The 22594-nt window shown below is 42.7% G+C and overlaps 1 protein-coding gene across 9 annotated transcripts in view; it reads right to left on the bottom strand.

The window, feature by feature from the left end:
* Positions 1-22594, bottom strand: part of USH1C (USH1 protein network component harmonin) — a 104081-nt gene that overhangs the window by 46467 nt on the left and 35020 nt on the right. For all 9 annotated transcript variants that reach the window (XM_043548946.1, XM_043548943.1, XM_043548944.1 and 6 more), the window contains exons 9-14: positions 18584-18668; positions 18338-18397; positions 17753-17809; positions 13073-13215; positions 9362-9427; positions 2803-2927 (exon numbers count right to left, since the gene is read on the bottom strand). In XM_043548946.1, the coding sequence (XP_043404881.1) occupies positions 2803-2927; positions 9362-9427; positions 13073-13215; positions 17753-17809; positions 18338-18397; positions 18584-18668 (536 nt within the window). The remainder of the gene's footprint in view (positions 1-2802; positions 2928-9361; positions 9428-13072; positions 13216-17752; positions 17810-18337; positions 18398-18583; positions 18669-22594) is intronic.

Below are 22594 nucleotides of genomic sequence, written 5' to 3'. Positions count from 1 at the left end.
TATAGTCATTCCCTAGAGGAAAAGGGAATTGGCCAGGGACAAGGAGGAGATCAAGTCCTGGGCTCCTGCCCTGGACTTGAGAGTCTTAGAAGTGGCCTAGAGGGATGAAGCAGCTATAGGGAGTGATGGAAGCTCTGGGGATAAACCAAGGGAGAGGTGTGGCAGGAAGGCATCCAGGGAAAAAGCAACAGGTCAGATTGGGCAGACCGAGGTTGCTAGTCACAGGGTCCCTGGGCTAGAATTTGGAGTAATGGGTGGCTCAGGTTCCCCTACTAGCCACTGGGAAAGTGGCACTGGAGGATAGACTTGGAATAGAAGACTGCCTAAGACAGCATGTGGACAGTTGGTCCAGTGGGACTTTGTTACCCTGAAAGGAGGGAGACCATATAGTAACCTGGCCAGAGGGCCAACTCAAAGAGGAAGCACCCAATTCTCAGAGAGAGATGGGCCATGGCATGCGCAACTGATGGAAGAGGCACCAGATGGTATGAAAGCTAATTCCCAGACACAAGGATGTGCACTTGTGGAGAGCCGACCCCTTCACAATCCCATGTGGAAAGCAGCAGGAGGAGAATTTATGCTTGGAAATCTCATGGAGATTTCCCTTACACCATTCCCATAAGGCGAATGGTGCTTATCTGCTCCTGCAGAAAAGGGTCCAAGACCCATCCTCAAACAGAGCAGATCCCTAGGAATCTGCAAGGATTGGGGCCCATGCATCACCTTTGGTACTTGGTGGCATCCCCTGGCATTCCTTATGCAGAAAAGATAATGCAGCCCCAGGTAAGGTCTACAAGGGTGGGCTGGAGGTAGGGGTGGAAAGAATATGCATTCCTTTGGTCCTGCCCTGGCTCACTCAGTCTCCTCCCTCTCCCAGTCCCCTAGCACAGAGCTCATACGCATGGAGGGGGCTCTGCCAGGTCTGGGCAGAGAGGGGTGAGGGTGCTGTTGGTGAGTTAGCATTCCCTTTCTATGCAGGTCAAGATGGAAACTATCCGGGAACCACCTGGAAGCACTCTGCAGACTGCTGTTAAAGAAGTTTTGAGGGATAGCCTTAAAATATCACTGGCATGAACCTGTCATCTCACATTATTATAGCCACTCTTTGTAGGAGTCCTTATCTGTCCTCTCCAGTTAGCAACATAGAAATCCTCACCTAGATATCAAATGTGCAATATAATCCACGTGGAAGAATTGGTAGTTACCAGGGATGTCATGCACATTAATGGCACCAAGTTATCGTCCCATACATGTACAACCAACTTGTGTGACCTTTCAGTTTGGAGGTAAATTCTTGGGAGGTTTGCATCTCTCAAGCTGAACAAAGCTCTATAACTAATTCAGTGCTCTAGGTACAATGGTAGGCAGTGTGCCCTTTCCCAGGACTCTGCAAATGGTGCTCTGCTGGGCTGGGAACCATGTCAGAGTCAGCAGACGGGGCAGGAGGCAAGCAGCCTCACAGTGGGCCTGGATGGGGTCAAGGTGTTCATTTATTATCTTCCTACCAGGCAACACCTGAAGGTGCTGGAAGACGGATAATCACTCTCTCCTCAGAGATAAGTAGCAGGAAGGAGTTTACAGGACACCAGGCAGCCATCCTCACATCCTCCAAAGACTTATAAAGTGAGGAGTCTGGGGTCCTCGTTGAGGGAGCGGGGAAGGGTTGGCAGTGGTTTACACAAACCAGATACTTCATGCGCACTTGGACCACGGTGATCCACATGTCTCAGCTGGTAAAGCTCAGATGAGCTGAAACCTGCATGTTGCCCTCAGCCCTAGAGGTAGCTCAGTCCCTCTTTGCCAAAAGCAGGAAGTTCTATATAGATTTCTCCTTTACAAATAAAGCGGACACCCTCCCCTTTTCTCCCAATAATAAAGCCAGAGCACCAAGCCACTGTGTCTCCAGCTGTAAGTACAGCATTACGTCTCTGCATCCTATCCCTCCATCTTCCAAGATCTCTTCCAAGTCAAAGAAGCCAAATAGGGAAATGAAACCAAGACACCCATGGCATTTTTCTGATTATCTACTGAATACAGACAGCTCAGCACTCATTTAAAGTAAGAGATCAGAAAAACTTTGAAATGGGGCCCAAGTAGCAAAATACCAGTAAATCCTGTCATCCATTATGCACTGACATTTTATGCAAAGAGATTAAAATAAGACTATGAATGCAACATATTTCCATCTCAGTCATTCACACACACACATATATATATATATATATATATACACACACACACACACACACGGTATATAAGAATTTTGGGTAGATTTTCAAATGGGAGCTGAGCTTTTTTTAGGCACCTAAAAGAAGTGGCTAGACTTTCAAAAGAGTTCAGAGTGAGCACACAGCAACTCTGATTGAGAACAGCTCAATGAAATCTTGCTTTTAGTGCACATGAAATGTGCCAGGTTGACATCTCTGGAGACTGAGACTCTCTGAATAGAAACAGGCTGGACAACAGCAAATTACACCTAGAGGGCTCATCGTCATGGTAGGAAATTCAGTCTCCATGTCAACACATTTTTTGGCTGAGACTGTGAACACGGCTGACAGTTAGTGTGGCAGTGAGTTTTTGTGACAGATGTCTATTAAGTAGGAACTGGATGGAGACAACTAAACTCATCTCTCATAGACCTCCAAACAGCCATCAGGTGTTGCGTTTTAGTCATGGCTGACATGGGTTAGATTTGAGCTGGTGAAAACACGCCATATCCATGACTATTGCTGAATCATAATATTGTTCCTCAAACACAACTGTTTCCCCCACTGACTAGGATGGAACCAGTCAGTCACTTACTTCTGGGTTTAGGAGTAGGGGCTGGATGTACGTCTTCAGTTACAGTTTTTACAGGCTTAGGTGGCTCTTTAGGCCTCCAATCTTCTTCCCATTCCTTTTTAAATTTCTCTTCCTCTGCTGTTATCCTAAATAAATATAGAAGAAAAGTATTTCTTGAAATTCTCATTTAAAAATATAACTTTGTAAACTACAAATTATTTATTTTTCTTAATTTAAAATACAAAACCATTTCCTTCCAACTCAGCTAAAAACCCAAATTTTAAACATATAGAAATGGCTGCTATTTCTCTTCTGGTCCAACTAATGCATTCAACTGAACAGAAAACACACTGAAATAATAAGCAAACACTTCTTGTTTGTTTTCTAATGATAATACATACTTTATTGTGTTTCAATACTAATGAGATACGGAGGTAACTCATGCAAAATGAAAGTCACTGCCTTTATACAAGCATGACAGACCCACATATAAACTGGTCGAATTGCACACTGGGGTAAGGTTTGGAGAAGCCAATTCTGAGCACCTTGTAGAATCAATGATTTTTAAGACCCGAAGGGATTATTATGATCATCTCGTCTTCCTGTCTGAATAAACCAGAACAAGGAACTTACCTCACCCAATAATTTCTACATCAAGGCTGTAACTTCTGTCTGAGCTATAGCATATCTTTTAGAAAGACAACCTGTCGTGACTTAAAAACTTCAAGTGACAGAGATTCCATTACATCCCTAGGTAGGTTATTCCAATGTTTACCTGTCCTCACTGTTAAAAATGAGTGCCTTATTTTGACATGATTTATTTCCATTTAAATTATTGCTTCTTGGAATAGCTAGTCCTAGAGCACACAAAAAAAGTAGCTGAACCCTGACAGGAGTTGGCTCAAGAAATAACTATAGCTGAGACAACTAAACAACAGTGACACCACTGTATAATTAAATTCAACATGTCTGGAGTAGGACTTCTACCAAAAATGAACACTGTGACACTCTAGAAAGGGAGAGTTCAGAAAAATGAGGAAACGAGTTAAAAAGAATCCATATGTGACACCTTGGCAGCACAATATTCACCACTGTAATGTAATTAGGATATGTTTTGTACAAAGAATGCCTTGTGAGGTATCATTCTAAAAGTCTTGATCTGCTAGACATTAATATCTCGTTGGATTGTATGTGCTATTGTTGTATGCGAAGTTATGAAGTTTGGCTGTGTGTGTGTTACTGAAACATGTTGTGAGGTTGAAAACACCTACAAGCAGCCTTTCAGGTACAACAGTAAAAAGGCCAAACAGTGTTAGTGGCTTAATGAAGAAAAAAAAAAAAACAAGCACAGGGATTACCCCAGGAACGGTGCACAACAGAAAGCTCTCAGAGATAGCACTACACCATGGGAACTGTTTGACCCAGGTCACAGCAAAAGACCTTTCCAGCAAGTGGAAAGAAGATATAAAAGGAGGAAATGACATCATGATGGGACCTCTCTCTCCCTACAACAACACACCTGGAAACACCTGAGCGGCAAGGACTGCACAGGCGGAAATTGATGGTCCCAGGCTAAAGGGATTTCTAGCCTGTGTATGAAAACCTGGGCAACTCAAGCTACAGAGCCAGGGCAGCTTGTGCCTTAAGGATGTGGCAGCCTGTTTATCACTCAGGATGAGAATTTGCTAATTCACATCCTGCCTATCTAGTGTGTTACGCTCTAGTATGTTGCGGTTTTGTTTATTTACTAGGTTATCTGCTTTGATCAGTTTGCTATCGCTTATAATCTATCCTTTTGTAGTTAATACACTTATTTTATGTTTTAATCCAAACCAGTGTGCGTTTGACTATGGTGTCTGGGGGAAATCTTAGCTTGGTTACCACACGTGTGCATGGTCCTCTTCACATTGAAGGAGAGGCGGACTGGGTGTTAAACCCATATACTGGCCAGATTTGACCAGGGCAGGACGGTACTGCTCTGGGATCAGAGGCTGGTGGTTAGAGAGCCTGCATGTAACTTGAGCTGGATGTGTCCCTACCTGTGTGAATGCTGGTCAAAGTGCAGGCTGGAGAGCTTTGCAACTTGTCACAACAGCACAGTGTGAGACGGAGCCCAGGCTGATAGGTCAGAGGGCTCAGTAGTACCCTAATTCCGGGTGGCACCCTGGGGGAACCCATCACACCATGATCAGAAATAAGGAGATCTGGGAGAGGTAGAGGGAATATTGGCACAAATGGGACTTAGGATACCATGTCCCATTAACCTTCAGTGGGAGTTGGGTGCCTAACTCTTTAATGCTCTTTGGAAAAACCCTGCTTAAAATCCTTAGACCCCCCCATGGAGATTACTTACAACATACAACAACGAAAGTCCAAGGTGAGGTACACATAACCATCCCCCACTTGCTCTACAAAAAACCTTAACAATAAAAGGAAGCAGGAAGGTTTCAGGGGTTATTTATGATAAGCAGATATTCTTCCAAAAATGGAAATCCAGCTCAACACAAAAGTGCATGAACAATGGCAGTAAAACGGCGGTTGGAAAGCTAAATGGGGATTTACATCAGGTGTGTGGGGTAGGCTGCCTACTGACCTGAACTAGGGTCAGGACCAACCTAGTCATGTATTCGGTGCCTAGAAGCAAAAACATCTAGATTGATGATGGAGAATTTAACACAGTCTAGCAGAGTAGACTTTAATATTAAAACAATATGCCAATAGGGCCAGAAGGGTGATTCATAAAATAGTACTACTAACATATGACACAGAGCCAACAGTTTCCTTGGAGGGTCCATCTTTCTAGTTCCTGTAAAGAAATTGCAAACTACAGGGCATAACTCATTCTGTACAGTTACAGATTTTTGTTAAATAGATTTTGCTCTGCCAGGGAAGGCTGCAGGCTACAGAGAGATGCTAAGGCAAAGACTTGTATTCATGTTCAGAACACAAGGATTGATAAGAGATTTTCAAAGTACCACCTCACTGAAGTGAGAGTATTGGTGGCACTGCTTGCTGAAGCCTTTGAAACTCTTCATTGAAACCAGCCACGTGGCCTGAAATAGTTATTGTGGGTAACATGCGCTAAAGCACCCAGGTGACTTGGGAGTATAAGTCCAGAGCCTGAGCTCCAGTGTAAGTTGCAACTTCAGAGCGCTGTCCATACAGCAATTTTTAGAGCCCTTGTGCAAGCCTGGCTAGCCCCAGTCTGTTGACCTGGGCTGGGAGGCTCTCTCCAAAATGCTCTGTAGACATACCATAAATCACTTAGGTGCTTCTGAAAATGTTACCTGTCATGTGCATGACCATTAATGATAGCAGAGCTTGTAAGCTGCAAACTCCACTTGCTGATGTTGCATTTGTGAAGTGCTGAAATAAAGCTACTGAGATTACTTAAAGAACTTCAGGTATGATGATACATCAGCTTCACAATAATTTAGGCAGCAGAACCAGATAACTGCAGCAATTTTAAGGAAAGAGTTTCAGAGAAAAGGGTCTTAAGTCTTTAAAAGGGGTGAAAGGCTACTCAAGCTATTAACACAGGAAAGGAGCACGTTCTAATGGATTGAGCCTGAAGCTCGTAGTCAGGAACTCCTGTGTAGTAAAACCTACTCTACCTCTGACTTGATACATAATCTGAGACAAGTCATTTATCTTCTCTCTCTTCTCATATTTAAAATAGGGATTACAATAGTCTCCTACCTTGCAGGGGTGTTGAGGCTTAATTTGTTAATTTTTGTATTGTACAGCACTTTGAAACTATAAAAGCTCTATATCGAAATGCTTGACACTATTACCAGACTTCAAGACAGACTGTAATAGGAAGAGAGATGTGTGGGAACCAAGGTGCAATGGTTATGATGTTCAGATGAAGTCTGCAGATACCAGAGGCATTCATCATGACAGTGAGGCAGACAAGCTGGCTTTGGAAAAGGACTTCTTCGTTTGCTTATGTAGCATCCTTCACTGTTATTGCACCAATTTGTTCAATACAGTATGAGAAGAGGAAAACATTGCAGACGGAAATCGTCCCTGTGCTGACACAGACTCCAGTGCGGGGATGGCTGGCATATGTATGGGCATTTTTGGACCCCCAATCCTGGGGTTGCCAGAAGCTGCTCTGGTCCCCGATGGCCCTCGTGGCAGCTGGAGAAACATACTCTGTTCCGCATCCAACATGCCATAACTGATTCAGAGAGCCCTGTGCATGCTCTGTCTGTTGTGCAGGATTTCGGCTTCTAATATAGATAGATCAAAAGCAGTCAAATGAAATGATGCACATGGAAAGCTGTTTAATGTGACAGGAGAGGCATGTCTGAGCATTTCAGAGTAAATTACAGTTACAGAAAGCTGCATCAGAACAATTATGGAATATGAAATCTGCAACACTAATTTTCCAATTTCATACTATCATTTAATTTGCCAAAATTGTTCAGAAGAGAAAATAACGTACATTAAAACAGTGAACCACATAGTGATTGGTTGGTTTTCCTCCCTCCAGTTCTAAATGTACAACAATATTTAAATTACATTGATATTTGCATCCAACTTGTTTTCAGCACTGTTGATGGATGGGCTGTCAGAAAGCCTTCATAGATTTTAAGGTCAGAAGAGACCATTATGATACTTTAGTCTAACCTCTTGCATAAAGCAAACCACAGGACTTCCTTGAATTAATGCCTGCTTCAAGTCCAATAGCTGTGGTTGTAAGTAGAGCAACTCTTTTAGAAAAGCCTCCACTCTTGATTTACAAATTTCCAGTGATGAAGGATCCATCACAGTCCTTGGTATGTTGCTCCAACAATTAATTACCGTCACTGTTCTAAATTTGCATTTTATTTCTAGTTTGAATGTGTCTAGATTCAAATTCCAGTCGCTTAATTTAGTTATATTTTTGTCTGCTAGAACAATGAGCCCTCTATCATCAAATTTTTGTTTGCCATGTAATTACTTATAGACTGATCAGAATCACCCCTTACCCTTTTGATAATCTAAATAGGTTGAGCTCCTTGAGTGTCTCACTATAAGGCATATTTGTTCTTCCTTTAATCATTCTGATGGCCCCTCTCTGAATCCACTCCAATTTTTCAGTATCATTCTTGAAATGCAGACAGCAGAACTAGACACAATATACCACTAACAGTTGTACCAGTGCCAAATACATAGGTAATTTCCCTACTCCTACTGAAAGCTCCCCGTGTTTACATCGAAGGATTGCATTAGCCCTTTTAGCCACAGCATCGCACTGCAAGCTCATGTTCATCTCAGTATCCCCCCGGCCCCCAAGTCTTTTTCAGTCACTGCTTTCCAGGATAGAGTTTCCCATGCTGTAAGCCTGGCCTATGTTCTTTGTTCCTAGATGTACTAGGAATATACAACATTAACATCATAGTTAGGGTTCCTTTTGTTCTTGTTATCATAAAGACTCTTCCTTATTGTCCTTAACTCTGCTGGCCTTAGATTTTTCTTTGAGTTCTTTTGATTCCCTTACCAATTTTCTATAATTTCTAGCTTCTGACTTATATATATTGTTATCATCTTTCCTTTTCTCCCCAACCCTTGTGTTATATAATATCTTTTTATTTTTATTGCTGCTTTCAACTCTCTCTCTAAGCCAGGCTGTTTTTCTAACCCGTGTAACCTTAACTCTCAGTTCTGGCTTTTGGGGCATCTAATAAAATGTTCTAAAACAGTTCTGAATGATCATTTACATCTTTGTGGGGGTTTTTTCTCCCACCTGCTATGGCTCACAGTTATTTTCAGCTTTGTAAAACAGGCCCTTATAAAGAACCCAGTACATAATGTCACTGCTTTGGACTTTATTGTTTGCATACAACAAATATAATCAAGTCTTGATCACTGGATCTCACAAACCACTAACTTTAAGTGCTGCAATCAATTCCTCTTTATCTATCAAGGTGAGGTCTAATAGAAAATTCCCCTATGTTGGATGCAACACTTCTTGAGTTAGGAAATTGTCATCTACCAGTTTGAGAAATAACTAGGACGTTGTAGAACTGGCAGAGATTTCCAGCATATGTCACTCAACCAGAAAGAACATTTTATATGACCTACATTTGGAATGATCATAAGCTGCTTTAAAACAGCACCCTCGTAGTCCTAAGATAAATTTCATTCAGATATGAAATGTATATAGTAGAGTAGGTAAGGAAAGGTTGATTTTTTTTCCTTGCCCATTTATTCCTTGATGAAAATGGAAAACTGTTTCCTTTTCATCAAAAATTTTCTATGAAGATTTTGGGGGTTTTGTTGAAAACTGAAACATTTGAGATGCTTGGGCAAAAATATGAAGTTTTACTGAACTTTTTCACTTGACTATACAATTTTTTTTCAGTTTTTGGTCACTCAAACTTGAAAAAATTCTATTTTCATTGAACCCCAATTTCTTCATTGAAAACAGACATTTCCTGTGAAAAATTCCATTTTGACAAAATTGCCATGTTCTGCTGGAAAAAAACGTGGACAATTTTTTTTTTTTTTTTTTTGCAAACTCTAGTATTTAATTTCTCTTTACATGCGTATTACACAACATATATAGCACAGGAGGAAAATGATTACTTACTGTTCAATTTCTTTTCGGTATCTTTCTTCTTCTTCTGCAGCCTTTTGAGAAATTTCCAGTTTCCTTCTGCAATACAGAGCAATTTGCATTTAGAGAAAAATAAGTTGCCATGTGTATGCTAGTGTAAAACAAAAATATATATCGATGAGAACAAATATGCATTGGGAGAATTTAATCAAAAAGTTTTAGCATTAGCTGAAGAAAGCATCATTCTCCACCGTTGATACTGTGGTTTTTAGAGTTATTGAAAATATACTTTCTATAGTAAACGTAACCACAAGCTTAGCAGAGTAGACCAAATGCAAAATATGAGCGTAAACCACTCTAGTGAGCTGGAGAGTCAAAAGATTTGACTTCTAATCCGGGTTTCCCGCCAGTTAAGAGATAATAATGCTTATCCACCTTTGTAAAGTACTTCGAGATTCTCAGATGATAGTTACTGTATCAACTCAAAGCAGAGTAATATTTTTATTTCACCTGCACTATGGCTTGGTTTCTCTCTTATCATCTAACTAAAAACATAGTAAATTCCTTGATTTGTGCTATTCTCTACACACTATAATCCAAGTACTGTCATCAGTTCTGTGTGTAGATCAAAGTACAGGGAGACTCTGGTCACATATCAAGTGCAGATTTATCATGTCTTGAAATCCCACTATTTTTGTTAACTTTGCTATGCCTAATTTATGGCCTATACTGTTGAGAGTGAATTAGAGACAGCATCCAGATTAGAAGAATCGGAATATAGTAGGGGAAAAATGAGGAAGTGCAGGTTTCTGCAAGAAAAGACAGCAGGGAAAGGAATAAGGATAAGAAGTCAGAGAAAAAAGAAAGAACGGGAGACAGAGAGGAACATAACTTGTCTATGCTCTTGCTCCATTAGGAAGAGCAGATGAAGGAGAAAAAAGCAGTCAAGGAGAACATGTGTTCTCCCCACTCTCCTTGACCTAAGTATAAAAAGAGAGAAGACTCTAAGGGTATGTCTACAATGCAGTAGAAGTCCTATGACACAGCTGCAGCTGGTCTATGTCAGCTGACTTGGGCTTGCAGGACTCAGGCTGCGGGGCTGTAAAATTGCAGTGTAGATGTTTGGGCTCTGAGACCCTCCCCTTTCAAGGAGGAGGGTCCCAGAGCCTGGGCTCCAGGCCGAGCCTGAACGTCTACATTGCTATTTTTAGCCCCACGAACCAAGCCTTGCAAGCCCAAGTCAGCTGACCCAGGCTCTGAGACGCAGTGCCATGGGTTTATTGCAGTATAGACCTGCTCTAAGAAGTTAGTAGTAAGCAGGCAATGAGATTTCACTTTTAAGAATAAAGTAGCGGAGGACAGGGATATTGGGAAGAGGCGGTGTGCCAGGAGGAACAACAGAATGAAGCAATTGGAGAATTGCTATTTCATTTTTTTCCCTTTCAACAACTGTAAACTGCCACGTTAATAAATCCCTACAGCAGTGACCAGTATTGTGTTCATCTGGTTCTGCTGCCCAGTTTAACCCATCTGTTGTTTTATTTAAACTGAGAACAGATAAAGCCTGGAGTCTTAGGGCACATCTAAACAAGCCTTTACCGCATGGCAAGCGGGGGTGTAAATCTACAGTGCTCCAGCGCAACACATGTTAACTGTCCATATATGTAGGCTGTAGAAACTGCCAGGGCTCACATGGATCACCCATATACAAGCCACTGATGCCAGGAGTTGGCTACTTTAGGATTCTGAGCACTGCCATGACTGCTGTGGCCAAGGATAAACCTTCAGATTTAGCTTGTCTTATGTAATAAAACAAAGCAATTTTAGTTCTGATCATTTACGTCTAGACTGCTGTGCTCAGACAAGTCAATGCAATGCTGCTCATGTCCGTTTTGGAGATGCAGTGTACAGTAGACATAAATAGCTACCTTTTATGTATTTAAACATTTCATAATGGCTCACCAGAAACAGGGCTGCTACAGCTGTTGCAGACCTTGTGAAGGCACTGGACTCTGACACAGCCATTTCTGTGCCCAGGGATTCTGGCAGAGTTTTACAATTTGAGTGATAAATAGAACACTGTGAAGGATATTGATGGGGAGGTTACCCGAGAGATGCAGTAAGAACCTGTTCTATTGCCTGGTCAAGGTGTGAAGAAAACAAGAGCGACAGCATCCAATTCCTTTCATAACTGGGCTACAGTAACCACGTTCCACAGCATTGATCACCCACCATAGGACGCACCTTCTCCAGCCAGTTGGTATTTTCAGTTGTTTCAACTGATCATTCTTCCTAAACAGTTAGCAAGTCTGCCTTAGATACTGATTATTAATAGGCACATAGTAGAGCATACGTAATAAGAACTAGATTGTGGTCTGTGTAGTGGGGCAGTGCCCACTTCTCCCCACCCCTGGAGAAGCACCTGAGACACTGTGCTCTATAACGGTGTGCACTTTTGTGGGGCTGCTTCTTGCGCACAGGGCTGAGCAATCAACACCATCCAGGAGGATGGATCTAAGAGCTCCCCTTGGTATGCTGCTCCGACTCTGGGTCAGTGAGGGAGGGATCGTGGCCCAGTTTCCTCCCCAGGCCCTTTTCACTGGCTAGCTCCCTGGAGGACTCTCTGCACTGTCCAGAGGACACTAACAGCTCTTGTGAGATGTACTGCAGCTGCAGGAAGTGGGAGGGGAAGAAGAACTCCTTGCTTGCCCCTTTTTCCCTATAAGTACGCCTCAGGATGTAGCCCTAAGAGTCTCTCCAAAACCATCCAGGAACTAGATGCTTTACATGCCGATTTCAACCATACAGGTGTTTTACTGAGAAACATTTTATGGGCAGAGATTTACCTTGATGTCACTGTATTGAATTTTGTATGGGTAGAATGTTGTGACCCGATACCTACAAGACCTCGGTAAAGGTAAATGGGGCTGTTCAAAAACAACCAGTTTGCCTATAATGCAATGTATGTGGGGACAGCTGTTGTTAGAGTTCTCTTTGTATGACATATCCCCTTGGAAAAAGGCAAGTCTTCAAGTACTCGGGCAGCCTGCTTTGTGTGGTAGTGGGCACTTGAGTATGGTCCAGATATCACTCTTCACCCTATCACTGCTCCCCAAAACAGTCTTGTCCCACCTGCTGTGGCTCTCTCCTACCATGTCGTCTGATCCTACCATGCCCCTGCACCCTCATTCTCCTGCTGGTCAGATGACAATCCTTTCCCAGCCCCTCCCACTTTGGTTTCCTACTGCCAGGAAGGGATAAGAGCCAGAGAGTCTTCAGACCCACTATCTCCTGCGGCTGCTGGTTCCCTCCCTCCAGGTTTGGTATCTGCAAAATACTGACAGCCCTCATTTGTTACCCTATGGTTTTATATATACAGTTTGTGCGCGTGTGTGTTTTATTTATATGTATTCCCTTTTCTGTTGGTGTTGTGGGCACTTTGGAACTTCAGAGCTAAGATCCTTCTGTATTCATTCATTCTGTATATATATGAGAGAGAGAGTGTGCGTGTGTGTGTGTGTGTGTCACTGGCACATTCCTTGAGATGATGAATACAGAAGGATCTTAGCTCTGAAGTTCCAAAGTGCCCACAACACCAACAGAAAAGGGAATTGGAGGAGAGTCTCTCAACAGCAAAAGAATTAATGTTATTCGAGAGTGTCCTCGCCATTATTTCGCAGTCATTATTGCCAGTTCCAAGTGAAAGGAAAGTTGAACAGATCTCCCTCCATCTAAAGCACTTACTGTCTCTCTTTCTCTTGCTGCTCTTTGAGGAGTTTGTTAGTCTCTAATGCAAGCCGTTTCTGATGCATTAACTCCTGGCGCTCCTGTTCACGAAGACTCGCCTCTCGCTGCCTCTCGTCCTCAGTCATGAACAGCTCTCTCCCCTTCAATCACAGCATAAAAACAAATTCATCACTAAAAATCTGAGTTAACTTATTTCCCCTAAAAAAACCACAACCTCCAAAGCTGCTACCATAAATGTACATTAAATTGCTTCCTCCCATCACTTCTACCAAGTAACACCTTCTATAACACAGTTTCCAAATAGCAATGATCAAACATGTCAGGGCTGTGAGCAACTTGGGTCCCAATCTGTGATGTGCTGAGCACCTCCTATATGGTGCTGTGCACCCTCAGTTCCTGCTAAAGTCAAAGGGAAGAGAGAATGCTCCTAACCGAGTCAGAAGTGCTCAACGTCTCCCAGGAGAAAGCTCCCCCTTTTCTTCAATACCAGTCATTTTACTTTATAATCGGAGCATGCACACAGTGTGGTGAAACACATCCATTCTCACACCTGTTTTCTATTCCTGCCTATCCAAGTGGTGTGAAGGCAGTGTCAGAGGTGTTATGCCTGCGTGGATGTGCAAGCATCACTATCTCAGTATGAGTGAATAAGGATCCAAAGGGAACAGGAGTGGGAAACAAGGCTAGTCACATCATCTTGTCTGTTTCTTTGTTCTCTTCTGTTTGTATTTATAGTTCAAATAAAACATATGGAATATTTTCATCTAAAAACAACAGGGGTAACATAATGGAGCTGTTTGATGGGGGCCTTTTTTGACTGATAGGGCAATTTCCTGCAAAGACCTTGCAAAAGCTTCTTGTATTAAGTTTATGTGTTATGAGGATTGTATGTAACCTCTCTGGGGGGAGATGTGACAGATATTGCAACCCAAGCAGTGCCTTTCGGGTCCATTTTTTAAAAATGAACAGGTTACATCTGACTGTGTTCTACTCCATCGGGGAGGGCTACTACAGCTCCTCCAGGAATTAGAGACAGTAGGTGGTGATTAAGGCAAATCAGCCACGTTGTAACCCCGTCTTCTGGGAAGACTCGCATTTACTAGTTCAAACTAGATTCTCCAGACACCAACAGACAAAGAAAGGACTTTTGGATAAGTAGCCTGAGTTTAAACTGACTCAGGACCTTCTTTCTGATCCAGAAAACAGACAGGGCCTTCTGTCCCAGCCCAGCACCCCCCGCCCGCCCCGCATCCTTGCAGAAGGGTAGGAAGTACTTGACCTACTTTTGCCCCATAAGTCTGATGGGTGACCTCTGATAAGATTTTAGCACACATATAGGAACTTTTATTGTTTTTAATATGCCTTCTCTGTAATGCTTTCACTTTAAGAATAAATATGCTTGCTCTGTATGGTAACTTGTGACTGCTGGCAAGTATGCTAGTCATAGCCTTAAGAGAGAAATCAAAGCACAGGTACTGCCCTGTGTAGGCAGTCTGGCTTGCTGTGGATAGTGCATTGTAAACCAGAGAGCTGTACAGCCTTAAAAATCCTGGTCAGAAAAGAGTGAGACACTAGTCTCCGCCCAGGAGAGGTGATGGCTAGGAGCGGGAAGCCTAAAGTGAGTACCCTCGGTGGACCACAGACAGAAATACAGGTGCAGTTGTCTTAAAACTGTGATGCTCTTGAATATTCAAAGGCTGGTCATATGTGCCTGGGTTTGCTTCAATGAAAAATGTGTGTTAATTAGGAGGGCTGGATTCTCCACTTCGCTCAGGCTCAAAGTGGATGGATCTGGAGAAGAAACAGAAGAGAACTCACCATAGCTCCTATGGCAGCCTCCCCTCATCCCTAGAATAGGGGGTGTGTCAGGAGACAAAGGGGGCATGTCCAGGGCAGGGGTAAGGTGTAGCAGAGCAGAGTTCCACTACAGAAAGGACCTAATGCCAATGGCATAAAAGTTAGAATAGGTCCCCAGCACCTCCAGAGTCTACTGGCGCTGATTAGCACTGGATGTAACTAGCTCCTTAAGCCTCTGTGTCTGCTGTTGAGAATCCAGCCTGGAATGTTTATTTAAATGAAGTTTACAAGGCCTGTGGACTATTATATTTAGTAGGACAAAAGTGAGTTATTTCGATAAATCCCCATGTCTCTAGATGAGGCTGCTTCCCATGAATGTTGGATGGCCAAAGTCATCCAGGGGATAGAATTCTGGTCTGTGCATGGTGCTTTTTTTTAACTCCACATATGTTTTCCTGCTGCTGCTAGAAATGTATGATTTGCACATATTTACATTGGGCTAAGTGTACTGACTTTTAAATGGACAGACTCTTGAGGAAAAGTGATCAGATATGTACAAAGTGCTCGGATACATTGGTGCTGGCGACCAATATAAAACCCTAAGGTACAGTAGATGGAGTATTTGGTTCTCCTACCAATGGCATGTACATTCTGGTCATTCATAAATATTTCTAGTGCTTAAAACATCAGGGAGTTTAGAAGTGTAGCTTTTTAGCTTTCATGAGAGTCACTTATGTAAAATCATTGTGCATGAAGCAGAGCATGAAGCCTATTACCCACTGTGCATGACCAAATACTAATGGCTGAATATTGGAAAGATGTTCACAGAGTAGTTAGACAACAGATGGATTTCACCCAACTATACTCCAGAAAACATCACACGTTATCCCACTCCTAAGTGGCCTGCATTTTAATTGTTTAAATGAGTATGCTGGTAGGGGATTGAGGTGACTAATCTAATAGTATTTTCCCATCTCTAATTTCTAAGACTCTGTGATTTTATGACAAGTGACAGTGAAATTCTTATTATGCTATGGGCCAAATGTTAACAGTATCTGCATCTGTTTGTGTTTGCAAAAATCTGCATTTCTTTATGCACATCTGTTTGTTCAGTTGGGTACTGTCCATGCACAGCTGCCCTTTGACGTTTTTGGCCACATCATTTCATTTCCATAGAAGCCAAAATATCCTCTTTTAGAGCCCTCCCTCAAACAATCATTCACCTAAGTGCTCTGTCCTTCAAAATTGCGTCAATGGAGAGACTGAGAAAACAGCAGAACAGACCTTTCAAATCCTCAAATGGCAAGAAAAACATTTTAGTTTGGCACTCTGATTTGTTGAATGTTCTTTTGTATAACTGCAAAGGTAATAATGCTCTTGGGAATGGAGAATGTCAGCAATAACTGGTTTCTGCTGTTATCAAAGGCATTTAATCAGCCAAAGAATACTATTTATTGTTTTGTGTGCTTATGCCATGAACATTAGCCCTTAGATACTGTACTAGATGTTGTTTCCCCTATTTATTTCAGCTATACAAGAACTGGTAACAAGTAAATATTAAGATTCATGTACTGCCTGTGATCTGCACGTGTTACTTCAGTATTTATTGTATGGGGCCCTAAAGTTTACTCTAAGAGGGTTTAAACAGTTGAACAATTATTCAAATCCCATTGACGTCAATGAAAATATTCTGACGGACTTCAATGGCCTTAAGATCAGGCCCTAAAAGGGCACACTACTATCGTACAAAACATTAGAAGTGGCACATTAAGTTTATTAGTTGAGAAAAAGGACCAAATTCATTTCTGATGCTATGCCACTGGAATTAACATTTACGATAGGAATTAATTGGCCTAGGACTTTACTGAGGCTCAATCCTGCTCTTACTTAAATCAATAGGCATTTTGGCCATTGGTAAATATATGGGAACAGGCTCACAGTCCCAACGTTATTCTGCTAGAGTACACTTAGCATAATTCTCAAACAAATAATTAAAAAACGATTGCAAACGATACTAGCTTGGCCAAATCTAGCAGTGCAAAGCAAATTTTGAGACCATATAGATCATTAGATGTGCACTATCCCAATTCCTGTCTGCATCCAAGCAGAGCTCAGCACAGCTCTGGAGCTCAGAGTGCAAATGTGGCTTTCAGCTGCCCTGATCTTGGGGCTGTCAAGCCATTGGTCGGGACCTTAGTATAAGATAGAAAAGCCTGTGGCTTGCTCTGTTTTACATTGGCTACACAGCCACTAAGGGCTGTCCCAACAGCCAGGGATTACCAGGCAGAGGGGGATATTGGTTGCATCCTCTTTCCCCTAGAAACAGAGGGGTAACATAGGAGTCACTATTGCAGTTCTGCACCAGCAGAGGATTTCCTAGACAGAGGGAATCCACCATGGACCAATGAAGCTGGCTCAAAGGCTGCTTCATACCACCAAAGCATTCCAAAGTATCCTTAGTAGACTAGAAAATGTGGACCATGAGGTCACATGCACTAGTTTTATACTACAGACTTCAATGGATTTACTTGTGATCTACACCAGCGTGAGAGTAGTATCTGGCTCCCTGACTTCAGTAGATTTACACTGGTGCAAGTGAGTGCAGAATTTGACCCATTGTCTTGCATTAACTTGAGTTAGTGTTCTAGCTATTTTCTTTGCTGGCAAAATTGGATTTGATTTTTGTATCAGGCCCTTTTAGTGACTTCGAGCCAAAGCCTATTGAAGTGCATGGAAAGATTCCTGTTGACTTTAATTGGCTTTGGATCAGGGCATTCAAAAAGGGAACATGAAGTTATGTTGAAACAAAGACTATTGTATTATTTATTATTGCCTACAGTTTTTTCACATGATTTCCGCTTCTATAGGTTCATTACTTACGGCTCCTGATACAATGGAGATAGTTAGGGTTCGACTGCTTTTTAACACTCTCACAGCCTACAAAAACAAAGTGAAAAAGTCCGTTTCAGTGTAAAAATGTTATGTATATAAAGAAGAAAGAGAAAGAAGAAGTAGGATAGTTTTCCTACTGAGAGTTTTATAGATTTTAAGGTCAGAAGGGACTATTAGATCATCTATTCCGACCTCATGCATAACACAGGCCACAGAATTCCATCCAATTGCACTTGTGTTAAGCCAAATAACTTGTTTGGCTAAAGCGTATCTTCCAGAAAGACATCCAAGTCTTGATTTGAAGACATCAGGAGATGAAGAATTCACCATTTCCCTTGGGAAATTTGTTCCAATGGTTAATCACCACCATTGTTAAAAATTTGTGTCTTATTCCTAACTTGAATTTGTCTGTATCTTCTAGCCATTGGCTCTTGTTATGTTTTTCTCTACTAAATTAAAAAGTCGTTTAGTACCCAGTATGCGGAATTTACACATAACTGCTGGGAACTTTCCATACACAAGACACTTAATTTAAATAGAATAATGGGGCGAAATAAAAACTCTTTTTCCCACCTCTTTGTGGTCCACATTAGAGAAATCCACTCCATTTACTTCAACAATCTGATCACCAATCTATAAGAAATAATTAAAACATAGCATATGACTCTTTCTTTGTTATGAGTATCCTTACACGTTTTTCCTCTCCTGCTGAAAAAGGTCACAGAACATGACTTCACCAATGGATCCCAGATCACTGAATGAAATTACTACAAAATAAAATGACCCTGTAACATCTCACTTGGAGGACAACATACTCACCTCCAGCCCCACCTCAGCAGAAAGAGAACCTGGTTTAACATTGCTGATAAAAATGCCTGGTTTTTGTGTTGGACCACTGGAAATGCTGGGGTAAACAGAGAAAACAAATGATATAGGAGAACACCATACAAAGAAGACATCATACATGCTGAACCATTGTCCACTTCTAGGTTAGGTATTTCTTGATATTTGCCTCCTGTATTTCTCACTGATTTTTGAAAAACACACTGGGCCATATCCGCAGCTGATGTAACTCACCATAGTGGTGGGAGGGATAGCTCAGTGGTTTGAGCATTGGCCTGCTAAACCCAAGGCTGTGAGTTCAATCTTTGAAGGGGCCATTTAGGGATATGGGGCAAAAATCTGTTTGATGATTTAACTGTTTGATAATTTAAATCATCTGTTTGATGATTTAACTGTTTGATGATTTAACTGTTTGATGATTTAACTGCCAAGCTTTTAGCAGGGGCTTGGACTAGATCTTCTGAGGTTCCTTCCAACCCTGATATTCTATGATTCTATGATAGCTCCACTGAAATCAATGGAACTTTGTTAATTTACATCAGCTTAGGATGTGACCCACTGGATTTAATTTTCTCATGACAGCATATCCTGTCACAGCCAATATTGTTTTTCCAGTTGGTCACAATGTCTATGCACGACACTTATCACAATAAGCTGATAGGAGAGCAACACTATGATAAAAATATTTTTGACCAGATCCTTTGCTGATGTAAATTGGCATTGAAGTCAAGGGAGCTATATCAATCTACGCCAGCTGAGCAACTATTCCACATAAAACACGTTAGTGAACGAGTAATTGCTTGCATGTTCATTTAGGGTGCTGAGGACATCTGCACTATCACTCGGTTATGTATAACAGAATACCATTCTTCAGAACTATAGACCACACCAAGAGGGAAGTCACAGGCAGGAAACCCTCTATACCCCATACTTCTGGGGTAAAAATCCTCAAGCTGCAGCTAAGAAAATGTGTTGACCACATATGGCAAAGATTTCTGAAGCATGCTGACTGACTGCTGCTTCTCCTGCATCAGGCAGATGCACTGTCCATCTTTCTAAGTTTGCAACCAGCTTTATTCCCTTAATTAGCTGCTTCAAGTTGTTCAGTGGCTGGGTAACAAATGAAAACATGAAGAGTGCACAGAAATATAATGCTGGTCAGTACAATGTGAATGCACATTGCATAGAAATGGTATTTCATCTTATAGCGCTGGTGAACCAAAGATACAGAGACCATCTGAATAAAGGTAAGTATAAAAGATAAGGGGCTAGATTTACTAAAAGTATTTAGATGCAGATAGGCACCTAGTGGGAATTTCAAAAGTGCCTCAGTTAGGTGCCGAACTCCCATTGAAAGTCAATGGGAGTTAGGGGTCTACTGAGTTATGGTGCTTTTGTAAATTCTATTAGGTGCTTAGCTGGCAAAGTTTCTCAAATGCAGCCACCAGAGGGTTTCCCTGCAGCCATGACAGCTTCCTGAGCAGTGATGGTGGGGCAGGAGGCAAAGCATTGCCCCCTCCCTCCCTGTTCCTCCTGGATGCACAGCCCTGCACGGCCCCTGGAGACAGGTGGGGCACAACACAACACTGCAGGAGCACAGTACCGGGGAGGGGGAAAGGGGGGGCAATGAGGCTCAGGCTTCAGCCCTGGGGTGGGTGGGAGGTGGGCTCCAGCGGTGGGACTTAGGAAGCCCGGCTGTGTGGACCAGGGGCTCCAGCCATGGGATTTCAGGAGCCAACACTTGGCTTTGGCTGCACTACAGGCACTGATCCCCAGCTCCAGGCACCGATCCCCAGCCCCAAGTGTGCAGCAGCAGACGCTGGCCTCAGGTGCCAATCCCCTGCAGCAGGCGCTGGCTTCAGCCCCATGGCAGTGGGCACTGACCCCTGGATCTGGCCACGCAGCGCCAGAGTCCAGCACCTAGCTCCGAGGTCTGGCCGCATGGCAGGAGGCACTGGCCTGGGGCTCCAACTCCCTGCCCCAGCCGTGCAGCTTCTGCTCCAGGCACAGGCACTGACCCCCTCCCCAGCCATGCAGCTCCTGCCTCCAGATCCAGGCTCTGGCCATGGGCACTTGGCCACACAGCAGTGGGCACCAACCCCTGGCTCCAGTCGCGCAGCTGAGGGCTCACCACCCACCCTCCTCTCTCTTGGCCCCGCATCCATGCCCCCTTCTCCATCGCCCCTGGACTCCACTGTCTACCTGGCTCTGCATCTACTCCTCCATCGCCTTGTGCCCCCATTACCACCCCCGGCCCATATCCATCCCACCATGTCCCACTGCCTCTGACCCCTCCCCCTCATCCAGGGCTTAATTTGTTCTGAAACTTGCTGAGAAAAGTGATATTAACAGACACACAAGTATCACTTTTCACAGCCTTCCAGATCACTACTATGTGTCCTGTAAAAAGTGATTGATATTAACAAACATACAAATATCACTTTTCACAGTAGTATTTTTATTATTGAGTCTGCAAAAAAACCCCAACCCTACATAAATTACAATGATGGGGATGTGTATATGTGCTATTTATCTGTTTTTCCTAAAGTTAATCAAGTATTTTAGGAAAAAGTGCCAGTGCGGCCACCAGCAAGACTTAGTGGCCGCACTCTGAAGCCACCAAAAAATTTCTTGCGAGAACCCCTGCGATGAAGTCAAGAACTTAACTGAACAGAAAACCAATCTAAATGTATTTAATCTTCAGGGACTGAGACTTCAACAAAAAACAAAAGGGGATATATTATTTCATTATGTGATTACGGACATACAAAGATTAAAAAGTTTAGATTCTCCATAACTGGATTTGCTGTTAGTAATTCTGTAAACTAAAGCCATAAACAGCCTTAAAACACTCCGCCTAGCTTGAGCCAATAACATGTTTACATCAGTCATTTATATGCATATGCAGAAACCATCGGTGTTGGAATGCTGTTATAAACAATTGATACATTATAATAATTACTATATTACAGAGAATCTAGGAGACTGCTCTGGCTTCCTCACTACCAGGATCTAGTCAGCATTCCCCCTCCCCGAGACACCAGGGGCACAACGCTGGAGGAGCAGGTAGCCAGTGAATTCCCCACCTTCCTGGGGCAGTGGGACTCAGCCTGTGGGCTTCAGCCCTGGGATGGCAGGGCGGCAGGCTCCAGCTGTGGGGCTTCGAGCACCAGCCCCAGGCTCTGGCTGCACGGCAGCAGGCCCCAGGCTCCAGCCATGCAGCTTTGGGCTCCGTCCACCAGCTGTGGCCACTTCAGGCTGCAGCCTCCTGCTGCCTCCCCCGGCCACCTCTCCACCCCCATTGCCCCTGGTCCTCGCTGTCTCCCCTGACCGCCCATCAAGGGCTTAATTTGTCCCCAGCCTTGCCAGGGCTGAGTAAGTCTGCTCTGAAAAGTGACACAGTACTTGCATGTTTGTTAATATCACTTTTCACAACAGACTTACTAGCTAGCAATAAATGAACTACAATGATTTGGACGTGTATATGCGCATATTTATTTGTTTTTCCTAAAACTAATTAAGTATTTTAGAGAGAAGTGTGATAGCGGCCACCAGCAAGAGTTGTTGGCCGCACTCTAAGCCAACCAAATAATTTGTCCTGAGAACCCCTGTCTTAGGGCATCTAAATATCTTTGTAAATCCGGCCCAGAGTTCATGTGGCAGGAGTGTATTTTCATACAGTTATAAACAGAACAGTACAAAGAGCATAAAGTTGTTTTTTCTAAGCCATAAGAAGTATGACCATAAAACATGAAGTAATATGATATTTTTTTCCTCCTACGCTCCTCTAATGTCTATTACTAATTAGAATATGGCAAGCTGAAGAAATTGCTATATTCAATGTTCTAAACAGTTTTCCTCCCATAAAGTCTGCACTGTTTCCTAAAAACAAATGAACCAAAACCAAAACCAAACATCCCTTCCACATTTAGTTAATTCATATTAATACGGAGTAGCTACTTTATGAATTCAAAGTTAAATATGATA

The sequence above is a fragment of the Chelonia mydas genome, chromosome 6 (assembly GCF_015237465.2).
Source record: "Chelonia mydas isolate rCheMyd1 chromosome 6, rCheMyd1.pri.v2, whole genome shotgun sequence".
In the NCBI taxonomy this organism is placed as follows: Eukaryota; Metazoa; Chordata; order Testudines; family Cheloniidae; genus Chelonia; species Chelonia mydas.
Note: the sequence above shows the minus strand (reverse complement) of the source record. Positions and strands in the feature narration are given on the sequence as shown.